Below are 15,109 nucleotides of genomic sequence, written 5' to 3'. Positions count from 1 at the left end.
GAAACGATGTACAAATGCGCTTTACACAATTGATGTGTGTATGGATTGGGATAACAGTTGTATGAGCCCCTAATAAAATGTTAAAAAAAAAAAAAGAATTGCCTTGATGGCAATAGATTTATAATATGAGAAGGTTGTATTTGTACCTAATTACAACAAAAATCCCAAATATTACAAGATCTTTTATATAAAAGCAAAAAATAGTTAAGATATAAAAAAAACCACAAATGTGAAAATGAAAATAATTTACCATTCCAAAAATAGTATAGTGGAAATAATCTTTATGTGATTTTTAAATGTGTATTGTCTGTACATATGATATATATATATGTTTAAAGAGAATATACTGCTTTAGAATCTGTGTTTGTTTTTGTTATTGTTCTAAACTTAATAATATATGGGGAATATTTTCTCATGTGAATGAATACATTTAATAAAACAAACAGCCAACAAAACCCAGTGGGGCAGTTCTGCTCTGTAACATGTGTTGCCATGAGTTGGAATCAGCTCAACGACTATGAGTTTCTTAGTTTTCACATACCACATTTGAGGGTTTGACAAGAGTTAATACTGCACCAGAATTGGTTATCTGACTGGATAGGGTGGTAGCTTATAAAAAATATGAATAATCCATTGCCAGCAGCAGATAAGAAATAACTGGATGCCATGAAATCTTGGCATTCCTAGCTGAAGCTTTGCTTCAGTTATTATTTCATGCTCATTTGAAAACAAAAACACCCCAAGCCAGAGTACAAATGTATCCCTTGTTCCACGGCCCTTCCCTTTATACCAGTTCCCCGTCTGCCAGGGCACCACCTGGTATCACTCCAAGAAGGTCAGCTAAGCTCTGTCCACACATTCTTGGGCTCAGGAGTCTTCTTAAGAAAGAAACCCACATAAATTTTAGGAGCAGGCTCATAGCTCTTTGGGCAGGAACTGAAGAAAGCCCGGTTATCATGAGTCAGAGCTGACCCTACAGCAGCTAGTTTGGTTTAGTTTGGGTACCCAGATGCTCTCAAGCAATGGAAGAAGAGGCTCCAATGGGTATGCCTCCTTGTCCCTGTGAACTCATCCTGGGGGGGACGGCAGGCTTAAGGATGATCAGAATGGTGCCCAGAGGAGAAGGAAGAGAGCCACTGTTTAGGAAGCATTATCTGTGTACAGTGATGGAACATTTGACAAGGGACACTGTGTCGCTTGCACAACGTATTTATTGTAACCAATGTTACTACATTGTATAGGGGGGGAAATGTTGAACTGGTGAATATTCTAATATACATAAAGGGGCTTCAAAAAATTCCAGGAAAATTGAATGAAAAGATAATGGAATTTGAAGGAAAAAACACCTTAAACCCCAAACAAAAACAATAACAAAACCTCCCAAACTTACTGCCATTGAGTCAATGCCAACTCATAGTGATCCTATAAGACAGGGTTCTTAAAGGTTCCTGTGGGTTTCAGAGACTAACTCTTTATGGGAGTTGAAAGCCTCATATTTCTCAAGAGGAGCTGCTGGTGGTTCCAAACTACTGACCTTGTATTTAGCAACCTAATTCAGAACCACTATACCACCAAGGCCCCTCCTGTGCCCATTAGAGACCATTTATTTATAGTATGTACAAATTACACCTCTGTACTGATGGTTAGGTCCTTTCTGGCCTCTTCTTCTAGAATACTTACTGTGTTATAGAGCTCTTCCAGCCTTGGGATGGTGAGAAAATGCTGCATGTTCACTCCATTTTCAATCAGAAGCTTCACGAAGTCCACACGGTCTAACACTAGTGCATCTAGCATCGCTTGCTCCAAAGCATTCACCTGCAGACGCCCAAGAAACAGGGTCATGAGAACCCCTTAGAGACACAAGGCAGAGGAAGACGATGGAAATAACCACAGGAAGAGTTTTCTGTTCCCTAATTCTAGAGTATTCTGTGCATGGTTCTCTTTGCTCTTGCCACCTTTCACCCTTTTATCACCAATTGTCTCCTATACACCCTAACCAGGTACCAAAGTGATCATCTCCTCAGTAAAAAGAATTGGAGACAGTTAAAAATTGCAGCCATATGGTGTTTTTCATTTCAAATTTCTGGTTTTCTTCCTTGATTGAGAGGATCTGGGGCAATAGCCTAGCACATTCTGTGTCCTCGCAGCCCTGTGTGTGGGATGACTTCAATGTGCTTGCCACACACATGTCACTGCAGAATCCCATATCCCTACATTCTCAACAGCAGGGCAAAGAACAGCCACGCAATATGCTCACAACTGATACTAATGTTACAGCCAATCGTGGGCCTCACCTCTAAAAGATCTAGTTCACGGAATTATATTTATTACATAAAATTATTTTGTTCCCTATGTATTCATGAATCAAACATGCACATGACTACCAGGCAGAGAGAGCCACCATCAGAAGAATATCTACTCCTGGTGGTATCCTTCACTAAGAGGCAGGAACGTTGATGTTTTATCAACCTGATAGCCACATTGAAGGGAGTCATGCAGCAGCCATTGTTGTTGGTAATAAAACACTGCCTAGTCCTGCACCATCCTCACAATTATTATTCTGGACTCCATTCTTGAAGCCGCTGTATCGATCTATCTCCTAGAGGGTCTTCTTCTCTGCTACCTGAAAAGTGGATGTTATCTCCTTAATCTTTTATCATTGCTATCCTGAGTTGGGACTGAAGCAAAGGAAACAAAACTTCCCCTCCCCCTAAGAAAAAGATGATGCAAACCCAGTGATTGGTTTGGTCCCAAGATTCCACACTTACCCAGTTCAGTAGCTGGATCTTCCGGGGATCTGTTTCTTCCTCCACTTCCTCTTTCCCTTTCCCTTTTTTTTTGCCTTTTCCTCTGCTCACTTTGGTGGCTGCGGTGGGTGGCTTTTCCTTTTCTGGGACCTTACTGTTTGTTGGAAGTGCAAGGCTTTCCAAGGGCTACAGTAGATAGCAAACAAAATGTGGAAAAATATAGCTTTTTCTTGTCCAATGTCAAGTACAGATTCTTGTTCCCTTGCTACTGCACACACACACACATGTACATAGATGCATATGCATACATATATGTGCACACATACTTGATCACAGCAGGTCTGGTTGATGGAGAAAGCTCTGGTATCATAAACCATTATTACATGGAAAAATATACACTTGGCTTAAGAACATAATGATTTTGAATGATTAATGTGTGTTTTTTACCCCAAAGTATAAAGGCACCAAAACAGGTATGTATATTCATATTCATGATTGCATATTTATATTCATATTCATGATTGCAAAGGGCGCACAGACAATGGATGTAACCTCAGGTATCTATCCTCATATGTAAACCTGACTGGAACTTATTTATGGGTAAAGAAGTTCTCTTGGATATTGGTTTCCACAGTGCATCCAATTGTGTGACTTTAAACCTCAGAGATTATATTCTCTTACAGTTTTTGTCTCTAGAAGTTTAAAATCAAGGTGTCAGGAAGCTGAAGTCTAAAACAGTTTTTCTTACCTCTCCCGGATTCAGGCAATCCTTGGTATTCCTTGCATCACTCCACTTTCTACTTCTGTTGTTACATAGTGCTCTCTGTCTCTTTGTGTGCTTCTTCTCTTTTTATAAGGTAACCAACGATAGTGAATTAGGGCTCACCCTGCTCCACTACGACCTGAGGTTATCTCATTACATTGTAATGATCCTATTTCCAAATTAAGTCACATTCTGAGATCCAGGAAGGACATATATTGGTAGAGGTTTGGGTCATTTTCAACCCCAGTCTCCTGGGTATTATTAGGATATATGCAACGATGTTACAGATTAGAAAATATTCAAGTATGTGCTCTGATCAAGAGGAAAAGCCTTGGCCTTGACAGGTCCTTCAGTCAAACAGGGAACATAAGGTTGCAGACACAGAGATAGCTGAGAGGCTCAACATTTAAACAACCTTCGGACCCCAGCTCGTGCCTTGCTTGCTTGTGTTCCCCTCTCCTCCTGCCAGACTTCTCTAATAATTGTGGCCCTCATACCCACACCCCTCTTCTACCACTGCTGTGGTTGATTGCTTAGCAGTCTGTGCAAAGCTCCCTTGGTCCATCCACAGCCCTTGGTGAGGCCACGGACAAGCCACTGTACACTGGCTGCTTCTGAGATACGCTCTGCCTTCCTTGTGCTGCATTACCCGTGCACGTGACTGTTGCCTGCTTCTTGTTCTTCTCCAGCACCACACACTCCTAATTTTCCACTTTCCTTTCTGCTGCTTCTCAGATGAGCCTTTCAATGTCCAGGCCCTTCAGGCACTGTTCTTGGCCCACTTTCCTTCCCTCTTTACTCTCACCCCAGACAGTTTTATCAAGGCCCAAAGAGCCAGCTGCTATTGCTTTCTCACGTCTACTTTCAGGTCACCTATCTTCCTAGAGTTCCTGTACCTCTCCACTGGCCATCTCTAAAGGGAGAACATTTGACCGCACGACTTTAAATACGAGTCAAATAATTCCTTGCTGGGGATTTTGTAGACTGAATTTCAAACACACAAAGGATAACTGAGGATACTTGATAACTTCTCATGTCCATACAGAGAATCTTCAGACCTGCACTTGTGTCCTATATTGAGACACTTGCTTTTACATAATTTTGTATGACTGCTTAAGAAAACTTAGTGACTCAGAACAACACAGTTATTATCTCACCGTTTCTGTGGGTTAGAGGTCAGGCATAGCTTAGTGGGGTCTTTGGTACGGGTTCACACTAGGCTGTAATCAACACTGGGCTGTCATGTTTTTGAGCTTTAACTAGGAAAGGATCAGCTTTTCAGCTTACTTGAGTTATTGGCGGGATTTATTTCCTTCAAGTCTTAGGATTCATGGCAATTTATTTTTTTTAATGAGCATCTCAGAAGTTTTCTAGCAAGACATATGTGATTATATAATGTAATGAAAGGTATGATATCCTCCCTCTGCTACTTGCCACAGGCCCCGCCTACACCAATGGGAAGGGCGCGAACACTAGGAAGTAGAGCTTATGGGGGTCACTTCAAAATTTGTCTACCACCACAACATTGGATGAGTGAACTTGTCAAAATTCATGTAACTTCTTGGACTGTCCGTCTTTTTTCCAACCTATCAAATGACAATCCAATGATGGTCATGCTTTGAGCACATGCAGAAAGCACAATGTAGCACCCAAACATCAACTAGTATCAGTTTCCACTGTAGATTTGAGTTTATTATTTGAGTTCATGTAGCTATACATCAGGTTTTCGTGGTTCTTTTCTTCAGAGTGGGGAGGTGAGTCCTTCTTGGCTGTCTGTTGTTAGTCTGGAAGCTCCACTGAAACCTGCTCCCTCTGGATGGCCCTGCCACCATCTGTCGTCCCAGTGACACCGATTCCAGCATCACAGCAGCACAAAAGCCACCACAGTACACCACACTGACAGATAAGTGGGCTCAGATAGAGGAGCAATTGCAAGGATGGTGCAGGACCGTTCAGGGTTTTGTTCTGCTGTGCGTATGGCTGCTATGGGTCTTAGCTAACTCACTGGCACCCAACATTTGAGTTCACAGTTTTACCAATACAGGTCCTACTTCCAAAGATGGAAGCCAAATAGATAATTTTTCTCCTGAATAGTCGACAGGCATTTCCTTCTGGTTCTGAGGTTATCAGTGAGGCTGTCCACAATTCAGAACCTTTATCTCTAAAGTGTCCAGTCATCAGAAGGTGACCAGGACTCACTCCTGGGTGCACAGGAGGAAAAGTTTGAAGAGTAGTTGTTGAAGAATTGAAAGGGCTTACATCGGGAAGTCCAGAAACTCATCATCCTGTGCTGACCAGCACCTGACAAAGAAAAGCAATTCAGTTGACACTTCCCATTCCTAACTGGAAATTCCTTAGTGGATAGGAGAAAATCTTGTTGGCAAAATAGACCTCCCTTAATAAGTGAGCAGTCTCACCCTCTCATTCTTAAATGTAGGTAGATAGCTAAATGTCTTCAGTATTGGAGGAGAATACACAGCACAACAGAAAAGACAAAGTGAACAATGGGTAAAACTGGCCAGAGATAAAAGAGAGATCATGCAGAGAACCAAAGAAAGCTTTAAATAATTCAATATAGATTCTCCAATAGCGCATCACTGAGATGGACACAGGCTGTTATGACAGTAGAATTGAGGAATAAGAAAGATTTCTTAGATATCAAAATACACTTAATTAAAAAAAAATATTTTAAAATCTTAAGAACAAGTTGAGTGATGGTGCCCAGCTATCAAAAGATATAGTTCCTGGGGTCTTAAAGGCAGGAAGATAAACAGGCAGCCATCTAGCTGAGAAACAACAAAGCACACCAGCCTACCCCGACACAATCGCTGAAGACAAAGCGGGTGCATAAGCAAATGCGGTGAAGAAAGCTGATGGTGCCCAACTTTCAAAAGATACAGAATCTGGGGTCCTATAGGCTGGAAGATAAACAAGTGGCCATCTAACTGAGAAACAATAAAGCCTACATGGAAGAAGTACACCCGCCTGTGAGATCACAAGGTGTCGAAGGGATCAGGTATCAGACATCAAAGACCCCCACTCCCACCCCAAATCATAGCATTGTGAATGAGCGGGAGTGTGGAGTGGGAACCCAGGGCCCATCTGTGGGAAGTTGGACATCCCCTTTGAGAAGGGCCGCGGGGAGGAGACAAGCCAGTCAGGATGCAGTGTATCAATGATAAAACATACAATTTTCCTCTAGTTCTTCAGGAACTATCATGATCCCAATTCTACCTTACAAATCCAGCTGGACCAGAGGATGTACACTGGTACAGATAGGAAGTGGAAACACAGGGAATTCAGGACCAGTGGTGAGAGTGGTAATACTGGGAGGGTGGAGGGAAGGTGAGGGAGAAAGGGGGAAGAGATTACAGGATCTACATATAACCTCCTCCCTGGGGGGTGGGCAGCAGAGAAGTAGGTAAAGGGAGACATCAGATGGTGTAAGATATGACAAAATAATAATAATTTATAAATTATCAAGGGTTCATGAGGGATGGGGGAGTGGGGAGGGAGGGAAAAAATGAGGAGCTGATACCAAGGGCTCAAGTAGAAAGCAAATGTTTTGAGAATGATGAGGGAAACAAATGTACGAAAGTGCTTGACACAATGGATGTATGTATGGATTGTGATAAGAGTTGTGCGAGCCCCCAATAAAATGATTTAAAAAACAAACCAAAACAAAAAACCCAGGGAAAGTATAGTCTCTTCAACATGTGGTGCTGGAGAACTGGATGACCTCATGCAATAGAATGTTGTGGAACGTATACCTCATATCATATATGATTATTAACTTAAAATAGAGGAATGACCTATATGTAAGAATTAAAACAATAACTTTTTAGAAGAAAATATAGATGTAAAGCTAGGTTTAGGGAAAAAAGTATGGAAAAAGCACTCTAGCCTGTGTGATCATGAGGTGTTGATGGGATCAGGTACCAGACACTAAGATCAAGAACAAAATCATACCCAAGGCAAATTGGGGGTGTAGGTGGGGAATGGAGTGGAGACCCAATGCCCATCTGTAGACAATTGGACATCCCCATACAGAGGGGTCACAGGGAAGAGATGAGCCAGTCAGGGTGCAGTATAGCACAAACAAAAATTTACCCTGAATTCTAATTTACAAAGTAAATAGAAAAAGCTGCATTGATTGAAGAAGTAGAAGGTCTAGGGCTACTCTTCATGCATACACACAAAACACACACACACACACACAAACAAAACTCAATCAACATATACATTCTTATCACTCATATTCTCCACACCACTATTCATCATTCTCACACACATACTATTAACATACATTTTACCATACACCACAAACACATACACACACAGTACTCAACAACCACATACATACATATAGATCACACAAAACAACATACCACTGACCACTGCACATCACACCACTCCTTACTCATGGTCTATCACAGATCACATACATGCTTACCACACATACACTATGTAACACAACACATACATGCACATATCACACTCAAACCACACACATCACTCAACACATACACATGCACAACACATACACATGCACGCTTTCACACCTTACAGTACTGCTCATCACATACACATACACCATTCAACACAACACATAAGCATACATATATCATATATAAACACATACACATTGTATACCACTCATTAGAGATCACATACACACACACCACAATTCACACTCATCTTATATACACCACCATCCATTACATATCAAACCACACTATACACAACATTCATCATAGATAACATACACACATACCACAGCACTCACCTTGTACACACCAACGTTCATTCACATATATTATGCCATACCACACCACACCACACATAGCACTCCTATAGATAACATACTCACAAAACACACACACACACACACAACTCAATACAACATAAATATACATCACATACACACAAACACACTCATACCACACACTGTTCTCAACACATCATATACAAACACATATGCACATTCTTCATGCACACAAACAAAACATACTGTTCATCATATATTCATCATCCCACACACAGACACACCACATATCAAAATCACCACACACAATACCCCTCCCCATGCACAGCACCCCGCCTCCAGGTCTTTTAGCCTCTAGAGTTTTATGGGATTTTTATTGAAAAAAATCAATAAAAATCACTGTATGTAATTTCAATGTACCATTTTCATTCTTATTTTTCTTTAAAAGAATAAGTACCCACTTCCAACAAAAACAGTAAAATATTTGGTGGTTAATTTTCTCAAGAATACAAGTTTGAATCTGAAATGTGTATTAATTGCTCTTATATATTGCTGGTTCTTTGGGAGTTAAAAAGCAACATGTTCTAATAATCCTAGGGGATTACACATCATCAGAGCATCAGAAATTCTAAGTAATTTAATGAGAATCATGCTGCAAGAGTGAACACACTAGTCTAACATCTGTACAGTTATGCTAGGTGTTATGATGAATTAAAATAAGCAAACAAACTGAGTTTCACCGGCCAATGGGGTCCAAAGATGAAGATCTGGCTTCGTGCTATGTCAACACGGTTCCAAGCCAAGGCCAAGCTCAGCTGATCTGGAGCTGAAGCATTTGTTCCTGGAACAGAGAAGAGCAAGAGCACATATTCATCCCCTGCTTGGAATGCTCAGCTCATTAGGAACTGGATGGTCAGCTTGGATTTCCCGAGGCTGGCTCAGTGCTGACTGGAACTCCCATGGAATGGGGCATACCAACTGCTTTTCTCTTGCTCCTGGATTGCCACAAAGGCTCTTATATAATCAAAGACCTTTCCAAGAAGAAATGGATGTAACTCATTCCTACCCCAGCTCTGTTTAGTCTCCTTGAGTGGGCCCTCATCTAAAAGAGGAGTTGCCATCCAGGCCAAAGTAGATTCCTCCCAAGGACATCAACCACATGCTTCCATAGAGCTACACAACACTTCTAGTCAGAGGTGAATGGGAAATTCATTCACCTTTTCTCATGCCTGCCCCTTCATTTGAGAGGCAGGGAGGATTTAGGCATGCTGGAGCAGACCGCGCCTCATGGGTGGCAGAGTGGCAGCCTGTCAATGGAGGTGTGGACTGGGACTTGGATAGAGTCAGTGGTGCTCTGACTGCAACCGATGTCAACGGAGGTCAGATGCAGTGATTTTAAATGAAGACCTGTTTCAGGTTTACAGAATAAGAGCTGATGTCCTCCATAAATCAGCTACAAATGGGAATGGGTTCTAACTTCATGGTTAGCCAACATGATTCAGCCTATCATGGTCCAATGACACCCACAGAAAATGACCCCCTCCAAGAAGACCACACCCAGAATCCTGCCATTCTGCCATGTTTTCATACTGAGATAACTCCCGACTACCTGCTGGCTTTCTGAGTGGGAAGGAAAGAGGAGATGGTTTTAGTCATAAGTGAAACCTCCGCCCTGACTAGCATGGGGACAATGGATCCCTGTGGTCTGAGAGCATACCTTTCAGCAGGGCCGTCAAAATGGCCATCTCCACATCTTGCTGGCTCTCAGAGCCCATCCTAAAAACAGTGACCTGCAAACAGGTAAAATGTGAAAGAACCATTTTAAAGTCCAGTTGAAAACAAGAGGGAAAGTTGAGGTGGTTTTCAAAGAACTGCCCTAGAGAGACTGATGAGTAATGAATGATTCTGGCAGTTAACCAGTTTAAAATCAAATGCTTTCAGTTTCCTAAATTTATAGTATTACTTCTTGACCTTGAGTCCTTGTCTGGGTTCTTCTTTTATGTTCATACAAATCACGCCAAGGGAGCCCATTTAGGACCTATATGCTAATATTGACACTGTCATTGGAGATGATAAAAACATCTCTTCTCAGGTATGATATGTTTGGGGAGTTTTGAGAAGGCACGTGTGCAGCTAAAATGGCCATGGTTTCTAAGTGCAATGGAAGGAGGGTACGGTGGGAAGCAAGTATTGCACTGAGAAATGAAGTGATAGATCTTTGTCACCATATCTAAATCTGTGACAGATGCCATTCCTCCCTAATTCTTTAACTCTAATTGAGGCTCTACAAGATCTGAGAGCACCTCAGTAATTCCTCTATTTGTACTTAATTTGTTTTCATCAAAGAGGAATTACCAGCAGAATACCACCAGTTTGGGAAGGATTTGTGACCTGCTTCTTGATAAGTCTGAGCTTAGGTATGACCAACGCCATTAGGCACACCTGGGTGGAATTAGAAAAGAAACCCAATTCTCTCTGTGGAGCATTTTTTTGGGGGAAAATCAAGATACGTACGAGCTCTTTCTTTTTCATGCACTCCATTATAATTGCAAACAGTTGATGTGACTGTGTCTTGCTATAGTTAAATGTTTTCTGAATGGTCACTAGAAGTTGATCCTTGAGGGATTCATTAATTGTCCTGTTCAAAGTAAAAGCAAAAAGGAAGAGGCAACATGTATTAAGTCCAAGTGTTAATAAATCTTGTTAATAAAGGTGTCCATCTTACACCTTTGATTTGAAACTTCACTATTGGAGGCTATTCCAGAATAGGAAACCAAAAGTGAATCTAGTCAAAACTGTGTTCAAGGTAAATTACAGCCTTCTTTAAAACCTTCTAAGAGGAAGACAAAGTTGGAAGAGAATGTATTCCACCAGAGAAAGAATTCCTTACAAACCAGCGTGTCCCCACAATGGGAAAGGAAATCTAGTAAACCTTATGTAAATATTTGTTGACTGCCCAAGCCCATCACTTCAGATTTTTCCTTGGACTACCCAGGAGACTACTGAAAACAGACCATTGGTAAGATGTTAGAAGTCCTACCCTCCTTCTTCACAGTGCTTGTGTGCAAAAGACAAAATATCCGAGGCTCGTCCACTGCCATCGCAAACCACCACAGGGACCGGAGGGTCTTCTTGGAGATATTGCAAGACGATGGAAACCGCATTAGGGCCTCCTTCAACCACGAGGCCCACTAGGGGCACACCCTGCCCCAGGCCTGCAACACAAACCACATTTTCCATTGGGACCAATGTCTCAGCATCACCTCGCTCCCATTTTCATTCCTGAAACAGGATGAAGAGCAAAAATTTCATGACCTGATAAATGCTTCAAACAGTGCTAGTCTTTAAAGGGATGCTTGAAGATAGCAGTGTGCTATCTGAGAGAGCAAATGCATTAATTGGGCTACTATTAATTTGGAACAGTTAATAATTTGTACCCAAAATCTTCCTTATCAGATATTGAATGCTTCAGGAACCAAATAGGAATTTTTTAAAAAACAAAAAAACCCCAGTTTTATTATTTTAAACTCCCAAATTTTCTCATGACCTGTTCTGAGACCACGGGCACTTCTCCTACCAGCCATTTGTTAATTCTGAACCAACTAATTCCTACCCACATATCATACAATTCAATAGTTTAATCATATATCATGCAAGATCAGATCCCGATTGATTAAGTGACTGATGACAGGTATTTTTGTCCTCATATTTAACTCATAAAATTCAACAGTTTAATCATATCAAGAAAAGTTGTACAATCATTATCACAATCAAATGTAGAACATGTTCTTCATTTTTTACTCCTTGTTATTAGCTCCCCATTTCCCTGCAGCTTCCCCTGCAATACGACCAAGAAACCATTAACCCAGTGACTGTCTCTACAGATTCTCCAATTCTGGATTTCGTATACTGAAAACATACAAAAACAAAGAAACAAAAAAAGCTAAAAACAATAATAATAACTAGAGAAAACCTCAATAAAAAAGAAAGCAGAAAATATTAAAAATGGCAACAACTTTAAAATGGCCCAAAAGACCACATAGAAAAAGAGTGTTTGATGTACACGGGTACATATAAGAGCTGGAAACACAGGGAATCCAGGACAGATAAATCCCTCAGGACCAATAATGAGAATAGCAGTACCAGGAGGGGAAGGAAGGGGTAGGTGGGGAAGAAAGAGGGAACCGATCACAATGACCTACCTATAACCTCCTCCCTGGGGGATGGACAACAGAACAGTGGGTCAAAGGAGACATCGGTCAGTGTAAGACATGAAAAAATAAGAATTTATAAATTATCAAGGGTTCATGAGGGAGAGAGGGTGAGGGAGGGAGAGGGGAAAATGAGGAGCTGATACCAAGGGCTCAAGTAGAAAGAAAATCTTTTGAGAGTGATGATGGCAGCAAATGTAAAAATATGCTTGACACAATGAATGTATGTATGGATTGTGATAAGAGTTGTATGAGCCACCAATAAAATGATTAAAAAGCAAGAAAAGGAAAAAGAGTGTTTGGAAACTGATTGTAGTAGCAATTGCACAATTCTGGTTGACGTGATTGAATATGGAATGATATATGCATTAAATACCAATCATTTTTTCCAATAGTTTTTTAAGAGAATGGGAACAATGGCTCCAAATGGAGATCAAGTGATAAAGTGTTGAACTTTAACAGAGGTCCGTCTGATGTAATCCACTTTCCAATGTACACACATTCCTGGTCTATGTTCAGAGAGAATTTACCAGAGGCTTAATCCATGTCTATTTCACTTTTTAAAAAACGAATACAACTTTTAAATGAATCAAAAAGGGATCAAATAATGTGTTACATTTTAATCTATGTCTACTATAATCATATATATAATACTCTCTGACTGATAACAGGGCTATTCACATCTCTCTGCCATGATCAGGGAATATTCACTGGAGGCTTAACTTATGTGTGGACACTGCAAATGGATTTTGGGCTTCTACTGTCATCCATAGCCTTCTGCAAATAGGGCGTTCACAATTTAAACTATGATAAAATTCCCTTTCCAATTTGGATTATAATATTTACAGTCTTTGGATCACAAAGGCTGGTGTGAACATGGAACTAAGTTCTATATGAACTTCATTATATCTTGCTTGATTGGCTGCTTGTTTTAAGACAAGCCTGTAAGTCTCTATATGCTATTCTATCTGATAGTTTGGAACCATGTAGTTTCTTTACTACACTTTGCTATAGCACCCATATCTTCAGTGATCTCTTCATGAGCGTGAGTACCAAGCAGGGCCATGTGATACACCAGCTGGCCATAGTAAGTCATAATCTGAGCATCTTTCACAAGTTGTCCGTTAGTTTGAGATGGGAATTAGTTGGTTTAGCCTTAATAAATGGTAGGTAGAAGAAGTCCCCTTGGTCTCCTAGCATGTTATGCGAAGACTTGGGTATTTCAAATAGGTGAATTCAAGTTTCCAATTCAGTTCCATGATATATTTATGGAGCCAGAGGTATTTACACATATTTAAAGGTTTGTTGTTTCCTGACAGATAACTTCAATTCAGTTCCTCTTGCAAACATATATTGATAGGTTGCTTTGTGCCAGGACTTCATTACATTGGAGAGACTTCAGGCTTTGGAGAGACAGGGACAAGATGACATGAACCCATCCTGAAGAGTTCCAACCCACACCAGGCTGGGTATTTAGACCTTCAGGACTATGATGGCCAAATTGCCTTATTTTCTAGAAAAAGTAGAATTGGTTCTTCTTGGTTTCGATCACTCATCAAAACTTCATGTTGTGAGAAGTGATGGCTGAGCACCACTCTGCTGACCCTGTTCCACTCATAGCCTTAGGCAAAGGATGCCAACGGGAGCTCCATAGGTCACTGGCCAGTGAAGTTGGCAATGTGAAAACTCACAACCCAGAAAAGTGAAATATGAGAACAAAAGTATCTATCATCAACCAATTTATCAAACAGGATCTGGTTATTGTGATTCCTTATAGCATTAGTATTATTAGGCGCCATTGAATCATTTCTAAACCACAATGATTCTTTGCACAAAAGATTGAAACAATACACCATCTTGTATCAAACTCACAATTGTTGCTATGCCTGAATCCACTGTTGGGATCTAGGCTCACCCTGGCCATGTTTCTTCCAAGACAGATTTATTTGTCCCTTTAGCAATCCATGGTACTTTCAATATTCTTCACCAGAACCACAATTCCAATGTGTTGGGTTTTTAAGGTCTTCCTGCTGTGGTGTCTAAATTTCACATGCACATGAGGCACTTGAAAATACCACGGCTTCGGTCAGGCACACCTTAGTCCTCAAAATAACCTCCCTGTTTTTCAACACACTAAAGAGGTCTTGTGCAGCAGATTTTTTTCAAGGCAACACATCATTTCATCTCTTAACTGCTGCTTCCATGAGCATTGATTGTGGATCCAAGCAAGACAAAATCCTCAACAACATCAACCTTTTTCTCCATTTATCATGATCCAGTTGTGAGGATTTTGGTTTTCTTCACATTACGTTGTAATCCATACTGAAGGTTGTAATCCTCGAGCTCCCTCAGCAAGTGCTTCAAGTCCTTCTCATTCCAAGCTAAGTTGTGTCATCTGCATATTTCAGGTTGTTCATAAGCTTTCCTCCAATCTTGGTGCCACATTCTTCTTCATATAATCCAGTTTCTCTGATTATTTGTTCAGCATACTAAGCTTGATGAGAGGATAAAATCATGATGCACACTTTTCTTGATTTAAAAAAATATCATTTTATTGGGGGCTCATACAACTCTTATCACAATCCATCCATCCATCCATTGTGTCAAGCACATTTGTACATTT

At 40.7% G+C, this 15,109-nt stretch overlaps 1 protein-coding gene across 1 annotated transcript in view; it reads right to left on the bottom strand.

Annotated features, from left to right (window-relative positions):
* TRPM1 (transient receptor potential cation channel subfamily M member 1) overlaps positions 1–15,109 on the bottom strand; it is a 166,498-nt gene that overhangs the window by 92,361 nt on the left and 59,028 nt on the right. The window contains exons 7-12 of the mRNA XM_030884308.2: positions 11,316–11,490; positions 10,790–10,913; positions 9,993–10,065; positions 9,016–9,116; positions 2,769–2,933; positions 1,681–1,815 (exon numbers count right to left, since the gene is read on the bottom strand). Of these exons, the coding sequence (XP_030740168.2) occupies positions 1,681–1,815; positions 2,769–2,933; positions 9,016–9,116; positions 9,993–10,065; positions 10,790–10,913; positions 11,316–11,490 (773 nt within the window). The remainder of the gene's footprint in view (positions 1–1,680; positions 1,816–2,768; positions 2,934–9,015; positions 9,117–9,992; positions 10,066–10,789; positions 10,914–11,315; positions 11,491–15,109) is intronic.

This window comes from Echinops telfairi, unplaced genomic scaffold (genome assembly GCF_000313985.2).
Source record: "Echinops telfairi isolate 266 unplaced genomic scaffold, ASM31398v2 ScPeMD7_7475;HRSCAF=8513, whole genome shotgun sequence".
NCBI lineage: Eukaryota > Metazoa > Chordata > Mammalia > Afrosoricida > Tenrecidae > Echinops > Echinops telfairi.
This window is presented reverse-complemented; position numbering and strand designations above follow the sequence as displayed.